The sequence below is a fragment of the Branchiostoma floridae genome, chromosome 8, assembly GCF_000003815.2.
Source record: "Branchiostoma floridae strain S238N-H82 chromosome 8, Bfl_VNyyK, whole genome shotgun sequence".
Taxonomy (NCBI): domain Eukaryota; kingdom Metazoa; phylum Chordata; class Leptocardii; order Amphioxiformes; family Branchiostomatidae; genus Branchiostoma; species Branchiostoma floridae.
Window position 1 is genome coordinate 12,688,481 of NC_049986.1, and position 25,967 is coordinate 12,714,447.

The 25,967-nt window shown below is 43.0% G+C and overlaps 2 protein-coding genes and 1 long non-coding RNA gene across 5 annotated transcripts in view; all 3 read left to right on the forward strand.

The window, feature by feature from the left end:
- LOC118421771 (organic cation transporter protein-like) overlaps nt 1-3,017 on the forward strand; it is a 26,662-nt gene extending 23,645 nt beyond the window's left edge. The window contains exons 5-10 of the mRNA XM_035829273.1: nt 37-49; nt 732-1,055; nt 1,336-1,550; nt 1,883-1,991; nt 2,192-2,401; nt 2,915-3,017. Of these exons, the coding sequence (XP_035685166.1) occupies nt 37-49; nt 732-1,055; nt 1,336-1,550; nt 1,883-1,991; nt 2,192-2,401; nt 2,915-3,017 (974 nt within the window). The remainder of the gene's footprint in view (nt 1-36; nt 50-731; nt 1,056-1,335; nt 1,551-1,882; nt 1,992-2,191; nt 2,402-2,914) is intronic.
- A 5,048-nt stretch (nt 3,018-8,065) lies between these two features.
- Nucleotides 8,066-18,482, forward strand: LOC118421362 (photoreceptor-specific nuclear receptor-like). Of its 3 annotated transcripts, none has more exons than XM_035828622.1 (9): nt 8,066-8,978; nt 11,695-11,857; nt 12,743-12,885; nt 14,871-15,004; nt 15,732-15,930; nt 16,415-16,642; nt 16,921-17,106; nt 17,625-17,725; nt 17,983-18,482. In XM_035828622.1, the coding sequence occupies exons 1-9, from the start codon at nt 8,735-8,737 to the stop codon at nt 18,121-18,123; spliced, it is 1,539 nt and encodes a 512-aa protein (XP_035684515.1). In that variant the 5' UTR covers nt 8,066-8,734; the 3' UTR covers nt 18,124-18,482. The 3 variants fall into 3 exon arrangements, with proteins under 3 accessions (XP_035684515.1, XP_035684516.1, XP_035684517.1); XM_035828623.1 differs by having other exon boundaries at nt 8,069-8,978; nt 12,743-12,858; XM_035828624.1 differs by lacking the exon at nt 8,066-8,978 and adding an exon at nt 9,007-9,762.
- A 1,366-nt stretch (nt 18,483-19,848) lies between these two features.
- LOC118421364 lies at nt 19,849-25,008 on the forward strand. Its single transcript, XR_004831826.1, has 2 exons — nt 19,849-20,780; nt 24,052-25,008. It is a non-coding gene; the product is annotated as an uncharacterized LOC118421364 (long non-coding RNA).
- The last annotated feature ends 959 nt before the right edge of the window (nt 25,009-25,967 follow it).

Below are 25,967 nucleotides of genomic sequence, written 5' to 3' on the forward strand. Positions count from 1 at the left end.
ACAAGAAATTCACCAAAAGACCTCTCAATATTTCAGACAGGCGTGAAATGTACGATTTCTTGGTTAAAGATTGATTCAGGCCACAACAAAGCATCGTGGTTTGTTCTTCGTTTTGCCTAAACACCTCAAACGACCTCAAGCAACCTCAAACAACCCCTATGGATGAGAAGTGTATTCTGCTATGTATCAAAATTTAAGACAGAAGAACAAAAGTCAACAGAGACGTGAACGTGAGCTGAGCTGCCCTGACAAACTGCCCTGGACTCTCATGAAGTGTGGCATGTGTTTGTCTTACACTTAGTGATTTATCTGTTATCCAAGTACATGGTCAAAGTGACATTGATAAGGTCCTATGAATAGGCACAATGTCCAGTGGTAGGGGTAAAACAAACAATTTTCCGTCGAGGGTATTCATGATTACGTAACAATATGATAATGGTTTACAAGCGTTATGCAAGTGCAACGGATTTACATTGGGACTTACTTTGCATGTTTGGTTAGGAGAATCTATATTTGTAGTGTTTTTCATTATAGGACTCAAATACATGTACCATGTGGCAGGTGGAACATTACCAGGTACCGATTATGCATATAAGTGCTTAATTTGCATAATTAATGAAAAACTCCTAAGTGGTGAATGGTTTGAGTTTGACTACTGGTATCAACATTTTGATGGGTGTAAGTTGTTCAAAGGTGCACATAACCGGGCATAGATTATGTTGATGTGGCAGTTATTTGCATAATCAGAACATTTCATGGAGATATGAGGTCCCCGAACACTTGTTTTCTTTGTTTCCTTACGCTAGGTTTTTATCAGAGTCTCCTCGCTGGTTAATCTTTGCCAAGAAAACGGACGAAGCCAGGAAGGTCATAGAGCGCATCGCCAAAGAAAACGGCGTCAGCCTTTCGCAGGAAACCTTTGAGAAGTTGAACGGTTGTGCAAAGGTCCAACAAGAGCAGACGACACCTAGCAACAGAAGCAGGAAGTACAGCGTTATTGATCTTGTCCGCACACCGCAGATGAGGAAGATAACGCTTGCAATGAATGTAGCATGGTGGGTTTCTCATATTTACTATACACAACACGTACTGTACGTATTTAGCTAAGCATACGATAGCAGTCTGTTAGCTATTAAAGGCATTTTTCGAATTTTGGCTTGGATTCACTTTCTGCTTCGGGATTCAAACTTTCAAGAATAGTATTAGGTCCTTAATGCATACCTTAAGCTTAAGCCAGGAAGCCAAACAGTCCAAAAGAAACTTATTCGTTCTAGAAAGGATTTTATCTGTTCCCGTTGCACTAATTCAATTAATATGTTTTTGTTACCTTTCCAGGTTGATCTCAGTGTGTGTTTACTACAGCCTCATGTTGGGAACATCACAACTGGTCGGCGACCACTACGTCAACTTTGTCCTCGGGGCATGCGTGGAAATCGTCGCCATGTTTGTTGCCTGGGTAACCATGGACAGATGGGGCCGGAAACGTCCTTTTATCATCTTCATATTTGTGGCCGGAGTGTCCTGTCTGGCCGCGGCCGGCGTGCCACATGGTATGTATGACCTTCGCTTTACAAGCATAGAGACGGTGGGCGGTATAAACTTCCTGGCACTTTTTGACTAAAATGCATGACGTCACGTGTACACAAAAGCCACGTGACTTATTAGGACTGTTTACTTGAATTCTGAAGAAGACTGCAGAAGAACAGTCAAATATCTTCATCTTTGTACTTTGTGACTTTATTCTGTTGTCATCGTTCGATGACGTTCTTCAAAGTGCAGGGTATGTGCTACTATGCCTTGGTTGTTCGTTCCTATCCTCGAACTGGGAGAAGGTAGGATGGCTAGTGCCGTACTGACATACCTTTTACGACTTTGTGCCCAGACTTAGGAGTCATCACCACGACATTCGCTATGGCCGGGCGGTTCGGAATCAGCATCGGGTTCTGTACTCTGACGGTGTACTCTGCTGAGGTCTTCCCAACAGTCATAAGGTAGGTACAAAAACTCTTATGATGTACTTTTGTCCTTGCAAATGCAGATTCTTATGACACCATTTGCCTTTCAAGTTGTAGTTGTGTATCAAAAAGTGGTTCTGCAGTAGAGAAAAGGAAAGAGAAATTAACTATGCAGATAAGCAGACAGATATAGATAAGACAGATTGTTCTGAACTCTTTTTTTTTTTTGTACACAGAAATATGGGTGTCGGCCAGGCCAGCATGGTGTCAAGATTGGGTGGGGTCATGGCGCCATTTATCGGTCTCCTTGGTAACGTGTGGCGGCCCCTCCCCCTCCTGATGTACGGGGTGCTGTCTTGTGTGGCGGGAGCGGCCGTTACAGTCCTGCCCGAGACACACGGCATATCACTTCCTAACACTCCCGAGGATCTGGAATGCCTGGCAAGGTACTAGTATTTTCTAATCTTTCAACATTTTTGAGCCAAAAATTCCGTGGCCCATGAGAGCAATGCTTGACAGTGCTTCCGCAGTGATCTTTGAAGGTGCTTTCACGCTTGCTTGTACTTGCCACGGTACGAAAGGTTCGTATCCGTTATTCAATGGTCAATAGCGTTAACGAATTGCTGCTCATAGACGTCGGAAAACGGGAATTGGAAAAAAAATCAAAGGCATTATAAAATGAGAATCTGTCATATCACGAGTTGCCACGTTACCCCTCACGGCGGCCGGCCTAGCCTGGATAACCTCCGATTTTTAATGGGGATTTCTAGATATTTCCTAAACTTTTTAGGGCAGCGAGTGCAAGGAGCCCCGGCAGAAATCGGACGGTACCCCGGCTATTCACAATCTTCGACGATGTCTAAATATTCTTATCATACCATGACATACCTAGAAAAATGCCCAGGAGAAACTTTTTTCTATGGTTTCGTACAATTGTGATTGTTCTATTTGTTTTTCAGACGCTTGTCGATCCCCAGTGCAGCAAAGTGCCCGGATGAGACAGAAAGCGCCACAAAATCGTCTGATGAAACGGCCGTTTACGAGATGGTTTCAAGCCTGTGAACTGCGCACGTACGCGTAATTCTCTGTGACACAATTGTCATGCCATGCCCAAAATGTGTTATTCTTCAAGCAGATGTTGCGGTCTCGTGGCTAGAAGTAGCTGCGATTGGTTTCATCTGCCTGACTCTTGGAGGAGGAAGGTAGACGGAGAGAATCGTGGCCATTATTCACCCCGCGACCGTAACATCTGCTTGGAAAATAATATCTGTGAATTTGGTTGGCTTTGGTAATCAGGCCAACCGCAAAGTAACGCACAACCAGTAAAGACTATAGAAGTCTTTATATATAAGACTATATAAAGACAGTACAAACTAGCCCCCATAATACTTCCTGAGCGCTTGAAAATACACTTTAATACACTGATTTTCGTCACAGTAACGGATCATTCTTTTGATATATTTTCTGGTAACTTCTGGAGTCTCTTTACTTAAAACGCCATCATCATTCTAGGAATTTTAAGGTTTAAGTTACTTTTATGAGCACTTTATTTGAAAGATAGTTAGATAAGCACAGAATTTTGACTGATTTTAGCTATGCAGCGGTAGGGCTTGATATGAAATATGAATGTGATTGGCGATTTCAATAAAAAAAAAACGAGGTGTGTCAGAGAAGGTGTTACCTTAAGAAATAGCAGGTGGAACGAGAGGAGACTTAAGCTTTGAACAAGTCTAAGTACTGATGGATCACAGACAATGACAGCAGGATGGCGTCACCAAATGGCATGTACTAGCCTATGGTTATGAGCTTGTTTCATGGCGTGCGCAGGTGCCCATGAATGAATAGACCAACAGCCTTTTTTCAAATGCCAAGAAGACAATAAAAAGTTGCATATATCTTGTCATGAGCAGTCTCGGGGGAAAAGGGTTTGTTTGTCAAGCGTATGTACCCATCAATGTCACGTGGGCCTAACTTACCTTTTCTTACGGGGACAATACAGCCGGTCGCGTTTGTGTCCAACCGTAGGTGTCAGCTGGAAGTAAAGGTCGCCATTTTGGGGCGCAGGTGTTGAAGGACCTTTGACCCTGCACATTGTTGTTGTCGGTGTAACGACCAGCCTGTGGTGTGGGTTACAGGACAAGATGGATCTGTGGGTACACCGCACTGGACAGGGGGGTCCATACCATTCATTTCTTCAGACTCCTCATAAAACGTGCGTCGTCCAAAGCTTAACGACAGTGACAGGTCATTTCTTTCCGTTTAAACCTTGTGCACAATGGTCATTGTTATCATATAATGAGATTATGAACAATAGCTTTTCTTATGAACAGTTTACGAGCTTTAATCTTAAGAATCTAAAACAGAAACGTTTTTACGTTTGAATCAAAATCAAGAAGAAAGAACTTTGTCGGCAGTTACTATCACTGCGACGATATTTGGAAGAGCGTACATGCGCTCCATAAATTCTAGATAACGTCTTTTGAAAACATAATATATGATTGATATAATAATTTCGTGTTTAGCCATTTTTCGAAATAAAAGCAAAGAGTGGAAATTTGAAAACAAACGATTTCGTTACCGACAATTTGTTTTATCTCAGACGTTATCACACATTTGGTAAATGAATTCAATCGCGAAATATTTACATAGCACTGTATTTGCTCCATGTCATACCTAACGATGTGGCCTTATTTCTTACTTCAATTCCTGTTTAGATGCATGCATTGATGCTTGATAACTTTGAAAATGTGTCTTCAACTGAACACACTTTAGAACGTTCATAGGAATCAGATAATTCATCGGAAATTACGCTATGTTGGCATGGGCACACAGGTAGTCATTAGCTGTTAAATACAACAATCCATATCCGTTTTGCACCTGAAACCTATACGCGGTTTGTTTCAACAGTACAGATGTAAAAGATCGTAAAAACGCTGTGCAGTTCACCTGAACCCAGACACAAGCTGATGGAGATAAACGACGTCTGGGCCAGACGCGCCAAACCTGGACCTTTGTCTGTGTTAAAGAGGAAAGCTTATTGAGAGTTCTTCCTGCTGAGAAAATTACTGCGTCCGTTGTGGCGAGGTGTGGGGACCTGGCCAGATTTACGGGTGGCCGGAGGGCGTGTGGGGGCACACTGGAGCGCCGAGAAAAGAAAAGTTACAACAAGAATGCCCCAACGAGGAATTGAGTCGTCAATACTATGTATAAGATTTATATTCATGTTGTTACTCGACGAAATTATGATCATACCTTTTTACACTGTTCTTTTTGTTTTTACGCTAAGAGCCAAGTTTACTTTTGAATCCGCAGACATTTTTAGGGCATAAAAATGATACAGCTCACCAACAAACTTTGGGAAACAACGACAGTAGTACTGGGTCACAATTGTTCTGTTTTGTTGTCTTTGGACAAGAACATTATCTATATGACACAAATTACGTTGGCAACGGATCTCCATAGAAAATATACTATACATACGTGGGCAAAATAAAAGAGTTTGAATGATAGAATCGGATAGGGAACTGGACAGTTTTCACTACTAGTACTTTCCCTACGTGGTTTGGAAAAGGTTTCGAAAAGTGGTAGGATTCCGTTGGGAATTGGAATGTTAATTCTGCGGAAATGTTCCTATGTCTGAGAAGACGAATGTGTTCAACATAGGCACGGTGTGTCCGAAATGTCAGGCACCACAATTACCGCGCTAAACGGTCAATAAAACCGGCAATTAGCCAAATTGAACGGTACGGGCACGTGCGCACAGGTGGAGAGCGACCCCTAGCGGGAGGTCAACCGTCCGCTTTGTGTGTGTCAGACGAAGTTTAGACAAACTGGTCTGGCCGCAAACAATGGGAGGTTAGGATGGGTTTGTACAGGAGCGACCTTTACTCGGCCACGCGCTGGTGTTTGTGAAACAAGTTAGCTGCCACGCGGCGAATTTGTACCGTACCGTCCGTACCGTCCGCCTAACACACGTGTCCTGCAGCACAATTAAATCTTTCCGTTTCGTTTACTACATTGAGCGTTTTGTCGGCTCTTTGGATGCCAGTGTTGGTAGCACAAACTTGCAGACGCTGTGGAAGTCGCCTTTAAAAGTTAACAGCCCGTCAGTAATTCTGATAGAATGAAATAACGGTCAAAGGCATATTACATGGACTCGAACTTTTTATTTTTAGGACATCGACGCGGACACTGTCTTTTGAATGCTTATTGTGTTTAAGTCTCTCTATTTGACTAGTTCCGTTTACATCATTGTTCAAGCTAACTTTGTCGAGCTATAGCTACAACATCCAAAAAGTGTTTCTATCATCAGTTTTAGTTAGTCTGTTGATATAGCTTTTTCCATATTGCTGTAACACAATCATTGTCAAGCATGTTATTTGAACATCCATTTTTTGCTTAGTAATGGTACAAAAACATTGATGATCGTAACTTGTTTCAACACTTGAGACATACAGAATAGCACACTAACATCGTGATGTATTCGTCGTGGCTGAAAATGAGACACAATGTGAAGTATTCAGAATAGAACACTATGATTATCTCTCCCGCTTCGAGGGGTTTCTTACTCACGTATCACCACGTAACAAGACAGAAAGGTTAGTATTACGGGTTACATGAATAGGAGCAGAGCAGTTTCTTTTCCCTTTTCCCTAATACTCGAGAGAAGCCCTACTCACTGAGATAACGCTTAGGTCACATTTTCAAACCAGGATCTGACCGGGCTGTTTTAGGAGACGTAAAATAAAAATTAATACCTAGAAATAATCAAAAATCATGCCCGCGACTCTTCTTTTACGTTCTGTGTACTTTGGTGTCTTTTTTATCATTATTTTCGTTACCGAAAGCTGCCTCGCCGGGCCCCGGTTTGGAAATGTGACCTAAGCATTTCTAAAGTCCTTTCAATGGCCACTGTGGCCAGTCAGGGATTTAACTAACAAAATGAAGCAGATGATTTGGACCTCATTATCACATAGTTTGGGAGGCAGCAGGAGAAACCTTGAGAGGAAATCTGGGTCAAAACTCTTCAGAAGAATGAGGTCATGATTCAGAGCAGGACCGTTTTGATGTACCAGAGACCAAGGAAAGTGAAGAATCGTTTAGACACATATCCAGTCCTCGCTGGTTGTAACTACGTATATATGTGTTACATTATGGTCGGAAAGTGCATTCAATGCATCTCAATATCGCAAATTGTCTCTATACCTTATCATGGGCTATTTATGTCATATATTTAACATACACGAAAGAACAAAAAAGAGCGGACTGCCTTCTTCACAACATCGGCTTCATTGTAGACACAAAGCCAGAGCTTTTACAAAGCTCACAGAAAAAACGAGAGTTCTTAAGTTACCAAGGAAATATATGCGCTTGTTTTTGTTCTCGTTTGATTGTTCAAAAACCAATAATTTTGGCATACCAACAGATCTAGGGAAACTCCAGGTTAGAATGTTTTGCTAATTTATGTAGATTATACCGCAGATTAGCAGAAATCCTGTCAAATGTCGGCCGGTAAAACCGCCGGTCCGGTCCCTAACCACCGGCACACCGCGCGGTATGGGCGTGCATGGCGGGGGAACGTGCTTTCAGTACCAAGGACGTACATTACGTGCGGCCGGTAATGTTTCTCAACCACCATGGCCACTGGAGTAGAACCCCAAAGCAAGCTCTCTTATCATCAATATCAATGATTGAAATTTGCAATGGTTTTGTGTCTTCATATACATGCCCCGAATCCTTACCAAATTAACAATCTCATTCGTTTATCACACGAACGAATCTAATTCGTGGTTGAACAAAGAAAATGAAGGGAAAGTCTTTGTTAATTTTGGGGTATATCTAGCTATTATTGTAAATTCATAAACTATGGACCTTAATTTGCACAAGTAATTATGAAATACCGGGAGACTTAATATGTAACTGAAATTTAGAACAGCTTTCATGCCAGTACTTTGCTTTTGCGACCTTAACTACATTTTGTGTATGAAATATGTAAAACTCAAATTTGTGAAGGATGAACACCACTAGAATAGATTCTGTTCTGTGTGTTTTTCAAAATACGGGCAAGGCAAGGTTGTATGTTCTAATTGCGTTATCTTAACTACCCACCAAGAGATCATCTGTATCCCGTTACGGCGTGTGTGCGCTTTGGTCTTTTGTTTACCTTGGCTTTAAGCCAACACTCGGGTAGCAAAACACCGATTCAAAGGTTAGCCTCAGCGAATAGAGTTTTTTTCTCTGAAAGGATACAGAAGGAAAGATGTGAACAAAGACATCCCCCGGAGACAAGCGGCGGTGGATGCGAGGATACAGCCCCGACAAAAGCTGTGATGCAGAGCTAATGAGAGTTGGCAGCGACGCGCGAGCTAATTACCGTGTGATAGCGGTACGCCCGGCGGGCACACGGCGGCGGCCTGCCCGCGGATGCCGACTGACGTGCGCCGGGACTCGGAGCCAATCGGCGGCGGGGGAACAATCGCGCCGTCGCCGTCGCACCTGGAGATTCCCACGGCACCGCCAGCCTGTGACGTGTGAAAAAGAAAAGGTGGGTGACGGGAATTTGTAGGGGTGTCAGGTAATTTTTTTGTCACGATGAACTTTTTAGATGGAGCTAATCACACAAAACAAGATATGCAAAGTTGCGTAGTCTTTAGAAACACTTATGCTGCTTTGTGATCTTAGACATTCAATATCTTAGAGTTGGCAAAGTTTATCTTAAGACACTGTTGTCATCTCTCGACACCTATCCTTGGTGATGGTTTGCTCCAAAAATCGCGGATATGAGTAAGAAATGTGACCCAAGTCCTGACGTAACGCCGAGTCAGGAAGCCAAGTGTGTGGATAGCGAGACCCCGACACAGACGACTGGTTACCCGAGCACGATCGGAACGCCACTCCGCCGACTCGCCATCACCTACCCCCGGGACACAGCCGCGCCGACCCCCGCCGAAACTATGGTAGACGCTCCGGTGACTTCAGTGGAGGGACGACTCACCCCTCCGATTTCAACCTCTGCGATATCAGGTAGTTTTTTTCCCTATATATCTATGATAAAACAAATTCACTGTAACACAGAAAACGACTCTCTTAACCTCAGGAAACATATGCTTCATTGTCACAAAGATTAACTGTCACAAATCTTCAGGAATATCAAACGAACTTGTCTGTATGGTTGCCTACTTCTTTAGCAAATTTCCATTGATGCTTTGTTTGTTTGATTTCTTGTTTTCTTTGCTTAAGTTTAAGTTTTCAGAATCTGTATACGTGTAAGCCGCCCGCACTAGTGCGTGTGTATTCTAACCATCATGTTCTTATGGCTATAGTTTACCTTCACTCAAGGCTCGAGTATGGCCCTTTTCATACTGACGTACAAAAGCGGTATGTTTAAGGCATTAACGGTTTAACTGTCGAGTTAGCCTTGAAAAGCTGAAGACTCGGACAAACACGGATTGATAGCCGAGAACAATCGCTGGCAAATTGACCACTGCATCATTTCATCATTGCTCTTTCCTGGCCCTTTCTGCCCGTCGTGTTTGCCCAGCGTGCGGTTATTGAAACAAGGTGTTTAGTACTTTGCTGCCAAAGACCCCCTTTATTTGCGCGCGCGTTTATCGCATGAACACTTGCTGGTTTCTCACATTAGCTGGTTGGTGGACCCACCCCCTTGTAAAAGCTGACACGGATGATAAGCTGCTTGGCGCGTGGCGCGTGGCATTCCCCTCCTGACTCCCGTCGCGAACGGTCGCGCCACTGAGGTAGCGTTGTACTGAGATCCTTTGGCTCTTGAACAAGATGACTTACGGCACAGGTGAGTATGCGGACAGTACGGCTAGCAATCCCGGAGGATAATGTGAAGTTGGTACCACGCACAGCTTGTGCTTTGCGTTATGTCAAGGGCTCTTTCTGTCAATTCATTTCTTGTGTTCTAATTTTTCAAAAGATTTCGCCCACCGCCTTGTCCATCGCTACAGTAACAATACCGTCGTGTTCCAAAGAGGCTAATTGCAAGAGAGGTGCCTTTAAATACTATCGCGATCGGCATATCGAAATGCTTTCTTTTAACTTCCAGAACTGGTTTATGAGTGTGTCATGATATTTCTTCATATAAATTATAATTTCTAAATAATGGAGTCTTTTGTGTTTTATGAGATCTGAATTTCTATATCATTTATCTCTCTACGAAGCCATCTTCGCGTATTCTTCTAAGTAGCAGTGTTGATAGATAACTACTGAGGATTTAAGTGGCGCTAAACTGAGAAGATTTGACTGTAAGTCTTAATGAAAATGGCACAATGTGTCCTGTGGCCCCTACCAAAAGTTAGAACACAGGCAGGTGAAGAAAAGCAAACAGAAATCTCTCCACGGAGCCATCTTTGCGTATTCTTCCGAGTAATAGATAATTGCTGAGGGTTTAAGTGGCGTGTAACTGAGAAGTTTTGACTGCAAGCCTTGACTGATATTATAAATGAAGGTTTGACTGAAAATGACACAATGTGTCCTGTGGCCCCTACCAAAAGTTAGAGCGCAGGCAGGTGAAACAAAGCAAACAGAACTCACGTCAAGAGCCCTGGTTGCTACCTGCCTGTATATTACAGCAGGTGATTGTGATGACCCGGCGGCTTGGCGGGTAAACACGCAGCGGTGCTGTATGAGCGTGGGGGCGCGTGGGGCCTGATTTGTTAGTATTATACGATGTTTAGATATGCTCAGCGAGGTGATTAGAGAAACAGGCAAGCTTACACGTGATTGAAGTTTTAATCTAAACAGCACAACAGCGTTAGGCTAGCCCCAGCGTGCTTTATTTGTTTGATTGTCGTCCTGTATTGGGGTGCAAACGGCTTTCTGATTTTCATTCACGGATCATTGTTAATGATAGAAATATCCTTCCTATTTAGTTGTATAGAAAATAGATTTCATCGCTTAACACATATAAGTAACACTGAAAAGGTTTATACTCCTGATGCGTTTTGATAAACCCATATAGCTAAACCTATAAAATCTTACATTTCCAACATTACCAAGAAGCGAGAAGAAGCCGAACTACGATACTCGTTCCAACATGTGCATATTTGTTAACGATAAACATGTCTTTGTAGTGAACTGTACGTAGCTGAGTTGGGCAAAAATGTATAATTGAGGTTTCATTCATTCATCATACCAAGTTGGCTGTTCTGTAGTTAGACACTGGTTATATATTTATCAATTTTAAACGACTTCAGTGGAACCCAGTTTTTCTAAAACCGACACTCGTATTAGATTTGTCCTTATCAGTTATTTGAATCGATTTTGGACCCTGTCCCTTGATACCTGTGTTAAGCTGTTTGTTCTTCGTGTTTTCTGTCCACTAATCACCCATTCAGTTCATTATGTAATTGGTCATCTTGTGCAAAGCATACATGAAGACTTGCCTGTCTGTGCAACCGCAATGCCTCCCGTTATATAACAAAAGAACAATGCGCGCTAGATCATAAAATGGGTCACTGTAAGCTTAGGCTTACGTCACATTCCCACAAAGGGGTTAGGCCGGACAGCTTTTGGGAACAAAAAGTACGATATAAAAGACAATAAAAACACAAAACGGACTACAAAAAATCAACAGCATGTCTTGTGCATATTTATTGGCATAAACGTTAATTTTTCGTTTCCGCAAACAGCCCGTCGAATCCCTGGTATGAAATGTGACTGATAGCCGGGAAAAAGACAAGCAAGATAAACAAAGAAAAACTTTTCCTTGTTGTAGAAACCGCGGCAGTGGTGACGGTGTCGCCGCCGCGCCTGACCAACTCGACCCGCGGGAAACCTGACATCCCCTGCCGCATCTGTGGGGACCGCAGCTCGGGGAAACACTACGGGGTCTACAGCTGCGACGGCTGCAGAGGCTTCTTCAAACGGAGCATCCGCCGGTACGGACGACGTCCTTGTTTTCCCATTCGTTTCCATATGTGTGACATTTCATATCGAATAAGACGTTTGGAAACCCGTATGGTTGAAGCTTGCCATTCAATTCTGTATATATTGTTATATATATTCTACATGTAGTATAATTTGTGTCTTTGGCTACGTTTTTCGAAACGGACTCGCAGTAACGACTTTGCACAAAGTGAGCGATATAGGGATTGAACAATGCATGTTTGTTATTAACTCTTGGTATCTGTGAGGTTGGGAACATCCCTTTGACTCTATGTACTTGTAGGGAGTCTTTTTTTCGACCGGGGTGTTTTTTGTTGGTGTGTGTTTGTATGGTGGCAGTGGAGTGGTCACGAGGAAGTCAGGGAGTGGGAAGATGACCAGAAAGGTCTTGCTTGAGTGGAAGGAAGTGCAGTTCAGAGGTGGTGAAACTATCTTTATCTGTCTTTTTTTCACAAAGACCTAGCATGGTCTACACGTGTGCTCTCGTCAGGCTTCAGAGTACTGTCAGTATAAGATTGGTTTATTGGTTCAGTAAGTGAACAATAAAATACATTGCAGCTACTTCTACACAGTAGAAGCGGCTGAATTGCGCATTCTAGACATCGTACTTCATACATGTGTAAAATCTATGAAAATATACAATTACAAGAAGTCTTATTATAGGAATAGAGCAAAAGGAAACAAAACAACTTGTTATACAAGGTATAAATGAAGACTGTGGCGGTGGATTGAGAGACATGGGAGATCTTTTCAGGTACATGTATTTAAAAGGTGGGTGAAGTATGGGATTGGGCTGTTTTTGTAGCGGTTAGTTTTGGTCAATGGAATGCAGTGTGTACTGTCAGAGAAAAAACTGTGTCTTGCCCTGTTCCCCACAGAAACCTTGCGTACATCTGTAAGGAGAACGGCTCCTGTGTGGTGGACGTGGCCAGACGGAACCAGTGCCAGGCCTGCCGCTTCAAGAAATGTCTGGACGCGCAGATGAACAAGGACGGTAGGACGGCAGCACACTTCATTCATGGTACACTTATAACTGCGATGTGTGTGAACTAACAATGTAACACACTTCATTCATGGCACACTTATAACTGCGATGTGTGCGAACTAACAATGTTACACACTTCATTCATGGTACACTTATAACTGCCATGTGTGCGAACTAACAATGTTACACACTTCATTCATGGTACACTTATAACTGCGATGTGTGTGAACTAACAATGTTACACACTTCATTCATGGTACACTTATAACTGCGATGTGTGTGAACTAACAATGTAACACACTTCATTCATGGTACACTTATAACTGCGATGTGTGCAAACTGACAATGTTACACACTTCATTCATGGTACACTTATAACTGCGATGTGTGTGAACTAACAATGTTACACACTTCATTCATGGTACACTTATAACTGCGATGTGTGCGACTTAACAATGTTACACAATACAGACTTCTTTCGTGGGAAATGATAATTGTGTAGTGTGTGACATGTGAACCACTTTTTAGGGCCCTGAGTCTACTTACACATGTAGCTAAGGACATGCAAAAAGTAGCAGAAACAAATAGCATAAAGTAAATCTAAAGCAGATGTACTACCATGATCAAGTCAGAGTTTGGTCATTTTGCTAAAGCTTATATTCTCATATCTCTTGGACACTAAGCTTGTACTAAAATCAAATTACAGAAGGGAAACTGGGGAATCCATGTTACTTTCTGCTAGAAAAAATTAAAGAAGCGACCGGTTAAATTTTATGACTGTGCAAAAGTGACAGACAGGATACAAAACTGCGCCTAATGTTGTGGCTGATTTTGTACATAGTGTAATTAAGGAGAAAGAGTATACCAGTACAAATGTCTGTACAGCAAAAAGTATAATGATCCCTGTCAATTTTCACCATAGAAATTGCAAATTTTCCTGTAGACATCTAATGCAGAGCTTGTATCTCAATAAGCATGGTCACAAGTTACAAGATCTCAAAGGAATGGAGAGTGAATGATGTTGTACCCATGAAATGGTTAATTTTCAAAGATCTCTGGTGTAATTTTTATCTTTTCATCCGACTTGCAACGGGAATTGACACCGCTGTACCTGCCGGAGATTGTTTTCTGGGAGATGAAGACATCAGTAAAGTTTATGTCCCGTAGACCCTCTGGTGCAAATTGAAATCATGATTAAAGTGTTTGTCCCCAGGGCCTTTCATTATACATGCAATAAAGCTGCCCATTGCCCCGCCACGCTTCTACATTGAATCAAAGGCCACAAATGCCGTGCCCGTTCTCACATACGCCATAGGTTGCCGACGCTTTGATAAACTCATTACAATCTAATGACTCGTATTTCTATGAATGAAATTAACTGCAGCGGAAGCCCTTAGACGCGACCAGAAGCTTTGAAAACTGGTCTTTAAGTTAAAGAGCTTCAAAGGACCTCATCAGACGAAACCGGGAGCGCTTGTCAGATTGTCTTTAGAATCCAATCGCATTGATATTTGGTCCTGAGAGACTTGTCTTTGATGAACGTCTGTGTGACTTGTTTTTCTGAGGAATCAAGTAGATGTGATATTTGGAAATGGATCTGGATTTGGATACGCTGATCAAGTTTGTCAAATGCTATGGCGCAAGAGCATTGATTTTTTTTTCGGAGAAAGAGCACAGTTTTTATGAACTCGACCATAGCGCAAGTCGAACTCTCACTCACTCACTCACTCACTCACTCACTCACTCACTCACTCACTCACTCACTCACTCACTCACTCACTCACTCACTCACTCACTCACTCACTCACTCACTCACTCACTCACTCACTCACTCACTCACTCACTCACTCACTCACTCACTCACGGTCCATGACCACGGCAGTGGTACATTCGAAGGCTGTACGGTTTTGTAAGTAGTTCTATTCCTAATTTTTCGTCTAATTCCCCAAATAAAATCGTGTGCCCCTAGTAACTACATTAGCCTGCATATATTGACTGTGGTGTCCTTTTGCGTTTTGCAGCGGTGCAGCACGAGCGCGCTCCCCGATGTTACCAGTACCGGCGGGACGACTCGGACCGAGCCAGCCCGCCCAGCCCGCCTAAAGTCGAGCACAGGATGACTCCTGGGGACAACAGAGACGTCACTCCCATCAAGGTACGTCATCGGGGTCTTTCTCAGGCAGGTATAGCGAGGAGAGGTGAAAAAAAAGAAAAAGGAAAGAGATCTTGATCCTGTTTTAAATAGCTCACTGAAGAAATAGCTCACTGAAGAGCTAGTCTTCCACTGTTTATGACAGAGAGGACAGGCGCTATGTAACGTTACAATATTTACCGGTTCATTGTACGGGGAAATTCCCCTTTTTTTTCGACAAGCACAATGAACAGTGGACTACGGCTTAACGTTCGGTCCTAAGGACTGCAACCCTTAAGCTTTCCGATGTAGTCCAGTGGTCCCTGCCTTTGGAACTAGTCGCTTACCTGACATACCCGCTATGATAGCGTGTCAGGTAAGCAGAGGCAGGAACCACTGGACTACGCACGCTACCGTGCATTCTCGCTGACGGCGCCGGTGAAAGGGTTTTCAAAAGTAGCTACGGCGAGGCTTTCGGCAGTGCAACCACCTGTTGCTGAAGAACACCCCTCCCTTTTCCTTCTTTTATATGCTATCAAATACTTTTCTTGGTAACTGTTATAAAACTTTTCCAGACTATTTTGTCCGTATTTCCTACCATGACAACCAAACAGCAAGAACAACATAATTAAACATACAGTATGTCCTACAAAAATTCCAATCTCAAAATCTATACTAACGTTACAGCCTTAACAAGTCAAGGTGTTTTATACTATTAAAAGCACCTTTATCACTGTCACTCTCCTACCAGGTCCCAGCCACCAGACCGTTCCTTGTGACGTATGACCAATCAGGACTGCTGGACGGCAGAGCCTTCAGTCACCATCTGATGACGCAGTCAAGTCACGTGACAATGCCTGGAGAGACCCATCAGTTATTAGACGCCATTTTGCAGGCCGACAAGCGGATACCCGTTCAGGGTCTTCATCAGGATAGTGACGGCAAAGACGGTAACTACAACTCTGACATCTTCTCATTGTTTGTACGTTATGTGCGAAGCAATGCAGCCCTGCCATTCAAAGTTACTCTAACAGGCTTTAACACTACAGTAATGGAACTGGAATATTGTAACTGTTGCAGTATTTAGAAAAAGATTGATACTAAAAGCGCGCATAAATTGACTGGGCGCATAGGTTCGGCTCTGTCTGTTTTTTTTTACGTGTTTTAGACTTTTTTTCGTGCTTTCTATTTTGTGTTGTTTTCCGGCAGAGATGAGATACAGGAACGTCACTCTATAACACGTAAAAGTAACCAGCCAGAGCCAAACCTCTGTTTGGAGAGTACTACTTGATACCTTGACCAACTTCTACGGTAATGTGTCCGAAGTATTCGTTCAGAAGACCGGGGACACGGTTAGAGATTCGGTAAGTTGGTATTTTATAGTTTTCGCGTTTGTGACACAAAAGAGAGCTGATTTTAATTTTTTTCATGTAGGAAAAACTTCAAAGATGCCCACAGAGCACGCGCAGTTCCCCTTCCCGGGTGCTGCGGACAACATGTACGAAACCGCGGCCCGCCTGCTCTTCATCGTCGTCAAGTGGGCACGGAATATCCCGTCATTCCTACAACTTCCGTTCCGCGATCAGGCTATCCTATTGGAGGAGGCGTGGAACGAGTTGTTCGTCCTGAGCGCCGCGCAGTGGGCCATGCCGATCGACCCAGGTTAGTGATCCGATGATGTCTTCATATGGATGACCACGTTGCCAAACACGCATGACAGGGAGAGATTTGATATAATTTTCAATCTTGAACAAATTATCGGAAAAGTGTGCAAAGAAGGTGAAGATAAACATGATAGAGTAGTAACGTATGTAGTAATGTGCAGAAGTCAAAACTCAACAACTTGGGTAAGGCAAGAGGACACACTCCTCTTTTTAAACCTTTTTGAACTGGAATACGCTAGAATATTGTAGTGACTTAAACTTTATGTACTTCGCCAGGTTCCCTCCTTACGGCAGCCACCAGCAGTCCGGCGTCAGCTGATCGCGTCATCCAGTCGTCAGAGCAGTCCTCACTCCTGATGGCTGACATCCGGGGTCTTCGGGACGTGACGTCACGCTTTCAGGAGGCACAGGTCGACCCGACGGAGTACGCATGTCTGAAGGCAATCGTGCTTTTTAAGTCAGGTACGTTTATGCTCAGGAAATGTTGCTATCTACGTAAACTAGCGGTATGGTTTTGGTTTGTGTATGTCTGTATGTGTATTTTTTTTGGGGGGGGGGGGGGGGTACCGACAGTATGTTCGGTAAACGTACTTTAACTTGGTTCGGTCAAATCAGACGGTCAAAAAATATCCAAGAATAGGTTATTAAAGTTTCTCATTTACTGCTTTAATTCCCCTACATATACATATGACTGTTGCCTTATGTGCCTTATGGTCTCCACTAAATAATGCATAGAAAGAAATTCACATTGACGAATAAGTCAAGAAACTAAATACTCTTGATATTTCACAAAGATATAAGATCTTTGATTTCTTGTTATGTTAACTGATGTTCAGGACCAGACTGATAGGGGGCATTGTAGCGATGGGTATTAAAATCTGTCAGTAAATACAGCAAATCTTGCACATCAAAAGACAGGTACAGCACGGTATGTAAAATTTGGTTACAAATAGTCATTCTAACAGTGGTATCCTTTCCAGACGCCCGTGGGTTAAGAGACGCGGGACAAGTCCAGGCGGTTCAGGACCAGGCGCAGATCATGTTGGGGGAGTACATCGCCTCAAAAAATTCCGAAGACAAGGTATGACAACACTCCGCCTTTTTTTACATTCTTTAGATATTCCCACAATATATCAAGAAACAGTAAAGTACTTATTTTGATAACACTGTGAGGAAAGTTAACACTCCGCCTTTTTTACATTCTTTAGATATCCCCACAATATACCAAGAAACAGTAAAGTCCTTATTTTGATAACACTGTGAGGAACGTTAGAGTAAAGATCAGTTAGAGTATAAATCTGACGGAGCTGACGTCATGTTGATCACGTGGTTCTACAGGTGCGGTTTGGCCGGCTGCTGCTGCTCCTGCCTGCGCTGCGGGGAGTCCGTGCCCGCGGCCTGGAGGAGCTGTTCTTCCGCCCCACCATCGGCAACATCCCCATCGAGCGGCTCCTGTGCGACATGTTCAAGTCGAGCTAACCGTCACGCCCGCAACGGCACAACCAATGACTGATCTCCAAGTACATGTCGACTGGTTCTGACTTGCGTTGCAGGTAATCTCCAAGCAGATCCTACGGTAGAACAAGATAGTATCAAAAGCTGGCGAAGGAGTGAAGCCGAACTAGGAGTGTGTATGCTGCCCGTCTAACTCCCTATGCCGGCTATACTCCTTGGCCAGCTTTGATACTATCTTATGTCACTGTTGGATCTGCTTGGAGATTACGTTGCGGTGTTTTGCTTGTCTTTCGGTCGCAGTGTGCATATTTTCATGTTTGACTCGCCCTGTGGCACGCGGGAAAACGCACGCCACTAGAAATTCGTACGGAATGCCGGTTGATATAACGCTAGTTCACCTTTATCCATTGGGTAACCTATATCCGTTGCTTTTAAAAACAGGGTATTGGGGGATATCACGTTGATGGACTTTAGTTTCAAATTGCAATATTGTCAGGATATTGCAGTTCAAAACTATCACCCGCCTACTTGATGTGCCTAAATACACAACCTAAAAGCAACGGATATAGGTTACCCAACGGAAAAAGGTGAACTAGCGTTACGTACAAAAAAAACAGAACCGTACGTGGACTTAATTGAACACCAACGAAATTCCAAGGTCCATTGTCGTAGACAGCTTTAAAGGATAGTAAATACTGTATATCAAAAGTGATACAGCTTTAAGAATGACTGTTTGATGAAAAAAATATACATGTAAATCCACGATTGAAAACCAGATATAGAAACCAGAGAAGAAGGGACAAAATTAACCGTTTGAATTTTCAAAGATTTGTGTAACGTTGTTATGTTGTAAAATGTATGCTGACACAAAATTCAAGCACGATAACTTACAAAAATCATGTGGTTAATCGAAATGCAATGTCACAATTGTCAGCCATGCAGTAATAGGACCGACCACGAAGACGCATGACCACGTTGTTATGGTCTGAGTTGTACTCTACACAACTAAAGACTACAGATAGACTATAGATGTTTAGTTGGTCTAGGCGTACAAGTGACCTTGCAGAATGTACCAAGTAAACGTAATATAGAATTAACGTTAGGTGCAGGTCTTTGAGAACAGCATATCGTTCTTTTATGACGCTTTGCTTTCACTTAAAAAAATACATATTGACGTTTTGTTGCGGCTTATCTATATAGGGATTATTGTACAGGACCGCATAGTCTTGTATCGTGTCTTCATTGTGTAGCTATGTATTTACATGGTTGTTACGGAATAAAGTGAGCTCTTAAACACAAGATACAGTGTCTGTATCATGATTCGAAATTCCTCGGAAGAAACAGAGAGAAAGTAAAAAATTACGTCCATGGTTAAAGGGTCCACGTTTCCAAAACCAAAACTATTTCTCTCACACTTGCCAGAAAATGGGATCGTCCTGTTTTGTAACGTTGACACAGTTCACCGACCTCAAGTAATAACAGAGGATCAGCCGATACATTCAGCCATATTTCAGCACCGAAGGGACCGATCAAAATGCCTGGCCGCACTGGCACATCTTTCGGGGCCAACTATTACCCCTACTATCACGTCGTCGGTGAAGATGGCACCTACAGTGGTAGAAAACCCAGTGCCTCCCGTAGTACTCGCATCCTGTACGTGCTGGCTGCGTCGTCCATTGTACTGGTTTTTGTCGTCGTACTCGCAGTTGTGTTCGCAGCATGATTACAAAATGGTAAGTTGCATCCCAATCTTTGTACTCGTAGTTGGTGCACATGAAATAAAACCAAGGTAAAAAAAAACTGCCTTCGAAAATATTCCCATAGAAAGGCAGTTTCTCTGTTCTACTTTTGAAACCCCCCAGGCAAAATTCACAAGCACTTCTCTTGAATTCCATCTTTTTATATTCATCATTATAACATCTCAGAAGACATATTTTGATGGTTTCTTGTGGTTGAAGGTTTTCTTGATGTTCTGCTTACTCGAACGCCCTCTTTTTTTTAGATAAGAAACCAAGTGAGAAACGTTGGACAAAATATGCTGAGAGTTTTTTTTGTTTGTCAATTCTTCTCACACACTAATGGTTCACGCAGATCAGTGAACCCTTCCCAAACACTGTTTAAAGAAAACAGGTCCGACAAGTACGTTTTGGGCCCAAACCATCAATTAGGGGTCAGCAAAAATATTGGCGACAAAACAACACAGTAGCATGCAAATACAGTCAATCTTAAATGGCGTGTATGTATTTATGTATGTATTTATGTATGTATGTGTGTGTGTGTTTATGATAACTTCATATGAGTCCACACTTCCCGGGTGCTAAAGAATCTTAGTTTGAGCAGGTTTCGAAAAAGATACACATCTCAGTACATACAAAATGGTTTCTCCCTCAATCTGTATGTTGCCTTGAGGATTAAAATCATACTGCGTAGAAAGGGGCAAATAAGTGGTCGGTCAAAACAACAACAGCAAGCACTGAAATGCCTAATTGGTTTAAGAAATCGCCCGACGCTGGAAATAGCGCCTTCTATAGTGAGGCTATGTACGGCATGTATTTCGGACCAAACGATGAGCCGCCGCCATCCACGACTACCACAATATGTACAATGGTTATCCTGTGCGCCTCCATCGTGTTCCTCATCGTCTTCGCCATTGTTGTGAACTAAATGTGTGATAGGAGGAGGTGGGTTATTGCAGTGTGTGTTTATGTTTGTGTTTGTGCGTATGTGTTTGTATGTGTGTGTGTGTGTGTGTGTGTGTGTGTGTGTGTGTGTGTGTGTGTGTGTGTGTGTGTGTGTGTGTGTGTGTGTGTGTGTGTGTGTGTCTGTCAGTCTGTAAATTTGTACCACGCTCGTGTGCTAGTGACCAGACACTAGATGGTTTGTTTTGCACCCATTTATTAGCCCCAAGCCACTATTCAATGGTTACGTCGATGAAAGGTAGACATTCAGATTATGCTAAACTCAATGTGAAAGTTACTCTAATGACTGGATGTGTTTTTGGGTAAACGGGCAGATGTTTCAGACAGACGGCGCTTCAAACGTTGGTGTACGTTGCTTGACTAACTTTTGAATTGAGAATCTTTCACGGTCCAGTAAAAGGTAGAAAATCAGCTGAGTTCTAATAGGCCCAATGCTACGCAAACATAACACATCTTGAATATTTGTGCTTATTATACGTCCATATGGGCATGATTAACTTGCAAGCTGTTCTACCACCTTAGATTTAAACAGTTTTTTAAACAATCTACCCCCATAAGAATAAATGGTTTCTCCCTTGATCGATATGTTGCCTGAAGGAATGAAATCATACTGGACAAAAGGGGACGTAGAGGCGGTCACTCAAAACAACAACAGCAAGAACTGTTGGTGTAAAAAAAACATTCTGCGTTAGAAACAGGATAATCTTTGGTCCGCGGACTATGGAGGGCGTATACTTTGGACCATACGGTACCGGTAAAGAAGGGTTGCGCGACTCGACATCCACTGGTACCATGATATGTGTGATGGTGATTATGGGCCTCTCTCTCATCTTCCTCGTCGTTTTCGGGATAGTTGTGAACTAAGCGTACGTTAGGGTTCAAGGTGAGTTTTCACAATGTTGTTTGTGGAGTTATCCATGTATTGATATGGTACAATGTCCAGAGAAGAATGAGTGATCTTAACGTTAAACCTTCTGTCACGTTTCTTCTTGGAAAGGTCGTGGATGAGTGACTCATGAGTCGTACGAAACGAGCGTGTGTGCGTGCGTGCGTGCGTGCGCGTGTGTGTGTGTGTGCGTGTGTGTTTGTGTGTGTGTGTGTCCAGAAACTAGATGACGGTACATGCACGCCCTTGATTTGTTTTGCACTGGTGAGGTCATGACTGTATCGCCATATGTTTTGTAGGTATCGCCTAAAGGCAAGTGTCCTCGTCTGGGGAATGCAGTAAAACACCTATCGCCACAAGGATTGTGTCTGACAGCTGGTGTAGCAATGCAAGAACATATATAGGGCCTTTTTTTTCAAATGCTATGTCAGTCGTACAACTAACCTTGGGAAGAAGGGGTCACCTTCTGACGGAGTATTGTAGTTAGGGTTGTAACGCCGTTTGCAGCTGTATCCCTAAGATCCTCTTGATGTATTCGTATGCATGTCTCGTCGATGAAGGTTAGACTTTTCAGATAGAATCCACTACCTTTCGTCGGTGACACAGGAATGGCACTTTGTCATGTCGTCTGCTCATAATTTCGAGATGATACACCGTAACTGTCGGTATAAGTAATGCAATATTTCAGAAATCTCCCCTATCTTCTTGGTATTGCAACAAGCGCTATCGATGTCGCCAGATGGTTTGGTCGTTCGGTAATTGGATTATCTCCAAGCAGATGTTGGGTTATGTACGTGTTGTCTTGGCGTACTTTATCTGGAGGCAAATTGATAAAACACCTGTTAGTCCAGATGAAACTCTAGATGTTGAGTATACAAGCATATACAACGATAGCCTTCTTTGCTAAGGCGAGATTTTCATACTTTGAACAACTTGTTCTCGTCTCGGTCTGTGTCTTCGCACCTATAAATCAAGATCCTTTTAATGGATCTGTCTGACATTTGGCCTGTTAGTGGTTAAACAAGCCCAGGGTATCAAACACCTTAGCCACACCACAAACACCATAATTATTTCACGGAGTGTTATGTCCCACGGACTCTTGTTTTCCTTTCAGAGCAGCAAGCTAATAATCCAAAGGTTAACCCATTTCGTTTTTGCCTTTTGGCCGAGTGCCATCTTGGTTTGGCTCTCATTACGTATGCATACGTGCAGAAACAGGTGAGTCAAAGCAGTCGGGCGAGTGAAGAAGCAACCGAAGCGAATTTCCTCAGTCTGGGAGGAAGAGTGTGTGAGAATGGCCAGGGGAAAAAGGTTTTTACGAAAGCTGCGTCATAACCACAGGAAGACGGGCGCCGACTCTCCTTGGTGTAGTGGGAGGACAGCAATGATGCTGTGCGCTGGGTCTACATCAGTAGTTCTGACTGCGGTTGTAGTTGTGGTCGTCTTGCTCGTTTAGTCTGCATCTAAGGTATGGAAGTATCAACGCATTGCAGAAAATGTTGACGTCAGCTCTTTTTAAAAGTTCTTGTCAGACCGGAAAGAAAGAGAAGAATTCGGACCCCGTTTTTATGCCAAACCTATCCTCGTCAGAGAAGGTAACAACGAAGATTGCGGTTTGCACCTTTAGACGGCTGTTTGTGGAACCATTTGCGGAACAGTTGAGACAGAATGAGCGCATATCCCCAGGGCAGCGCAGACAACTAAATGAAACCGCTGCTCTTTGGTTGTGTATAGTGTATAGTATTGAACGTCACGGGTAGTTTTCAAAAGTTTCTATTCGTGCACCGAATATTATAAATGGTCATGTTGATGGTGAAAAGTTTGTAACATTTAGGTTATTCATGTCAATCAATATATTGCTTTTCTGCTGTTCTAGTAAGAACGTGCTATTTAGTTCTTACGTATTACCAAGGCATAGACAGTCTGTTTTTGTTCATTTTCCCTCAATTGAAAAAAGAACGTATAGAGCGCTTGTTTAGCTTCATTTATCTATTTACGTCTTTTGACGGTTAAGACGGTTGAGGCTTGGGTCACATTTCCAAGCCGGGGCTCGGCCGGGATGTTTCAAAAAACGAAAAATCAACTTGTATACCAAGAAAAATACACAAATTATGCCCTTTAATCATTTTAACATTTTGTGTATTTTGATGTCTTTTCTATCTTTATTTTCGCTCCCGATAGCTTTTTTTAATGTGACCTAAGCCTTACCGTGCTCGAGTTGTTCAGTGATGTGTTACTCAACAAACCTGTAAAACCAGTTGTGAAAATGATATCCTAAAGAAATAGTCACAACAATGCACTGACAACATATGAGACCAGATCTGTTAAGATATATGTCCCTATTGATACCTGCTATGTGTTTTTCAGGAAGCAGAGCGGTAAGAAGAAATGGAGATGACATCCATTGGACACAAAGTACAATGACATGCGCACTTCATTCGTACAACATGGTCGACACATCCGGCTTCATCAACACCATCGAAGCGTTACTAGTCAACAGCTTCAGGCACCATCTGAGGCCACTCTGATAAGAAATGTATAACTACTATGGGCACTGTTCGTAGGATTTATCTTGGGTGTGTTGATAGCATAATAAGTTTATTGTAGCTGTGGTGTGGTTTGTGGCATCGAGCTAAATTTGTGGAATAGCAAAGTAGCTATTATAAACACGTTTTTGTGTGATTTAACGTAAGTGTGTGGTGCTCTGAATGCATATGAAGCATAAGAGGAATTACCTGTAGTTTCCTTTCTAAATCCCTTTGTGTAATTATTTGATGTCGTGATACGTTCGAAATCTATACCGAACTGACCTGTATGGCTAACACATAATATCGCCTGATATCGCTTGTTACGACATCGTTGCGTATCCTTATTAACATACCTTAAGCTGTTGATCCAAAATGGGAAGCATCAACATTACATGGATTAGGTCAATGACAATTTTTATGTGTCACAGACAGACATATGCATGTTAAATGATTTACCATGCACAGTTTAAAACCTTCAGTGCACTAAATAGATTTAAGATTTCTCAAGAGATGAACTCAAGATATCAGTATAGCAACTTGATTTCTGTCGAAAACACTAGCAAGAAGCATTGACCGGACCCAGGCTTTGCCTATCGGACTGACTGTCTGAAGCTGAAACACTTGTTAGATGACGTTACGGCGGATGCTCAAGAACACAAGACATTTCAAAAACTCTTACATATTTGCAGACGAAGGAACGCAGGACTTTCGTGGATTCATCGGTGGTAGTGATTCTTCTATCGTTCTTTGTGTATTTTTTTTACATTTCATTAATAAACAACTACAAAAAATCGTTGATTCTCGTACTTGTATCATATTTGCCTGGGCTTGATGAATAGAATAGCACCTTACAACATTTAATATCAAGTTTGCCTGAAATTTTTGCATATCTTTGGCATAACACGTTACATTATGCTAACGTCACATTTCCACAAAGGGGCTCGGCCGGGTATGTTAGGGACTGATTTGTTGCACTTTCCTGCGGGGCCCCGGGAGACCCCCGGCGGCTGCCGGGCTATTTTGGGGCTCGGGCGGGGCCCCGGTTGATTCTAAGTCGGAGTTAAAATCAACCGGGGCCCGGGCAGGAAAATACGCCGAATGCAAGCCGTCAACTAATCGCGAACACATCGCAGGCTCCCCTACAGTACCCGTCCAGTAACCGCCCGGCACCCCGACGGTACTCGACGGTACAGGCCCAAATTTCTTACATTACAAACTATTGCATCCGTGGTGTCATCCCGGAACACCGCCAGGGCCGCTGACGGGGTCCCTCGGTCATCAAACAGGACAATTTGGGACACAGTCACATTTCCACATAGGGACCCGAGCGGGTAATTTACGGGCTGTTTCTTAGCACTTCCGGTCGAGGTCCTGCTGGTCTCCCAGCGGCTGCCGGGTTATTTTTGGTCTCGGGCGGGGTCCTGGTTCATTTTAACTCAGACTTAAAATGAACCGGACCCCGGCGAGGAAATATTGAGGAAATATCAGCAGTAAAAACTCACTTTCTAGTCTTCTCAATCAAAGATCCCACACACATGAGCAGGTCATAGAACATTTGGTGCTCCATGCGCATGAAGAACTTAAAGTTGCAACAATGTTCTCGCATTAGCTTGCTCATCAGCGTATTGCAGAACCCAAACATGGGTCGGCGCCTCAACCAGAGTTGAACCCACCACGATCTTCCTCTCTGGCACTGCCGTTCCGCTAGTCTCTCTTCTTCAAGGACAAAGAAGCAACAAAAATAAGGAAGCAATG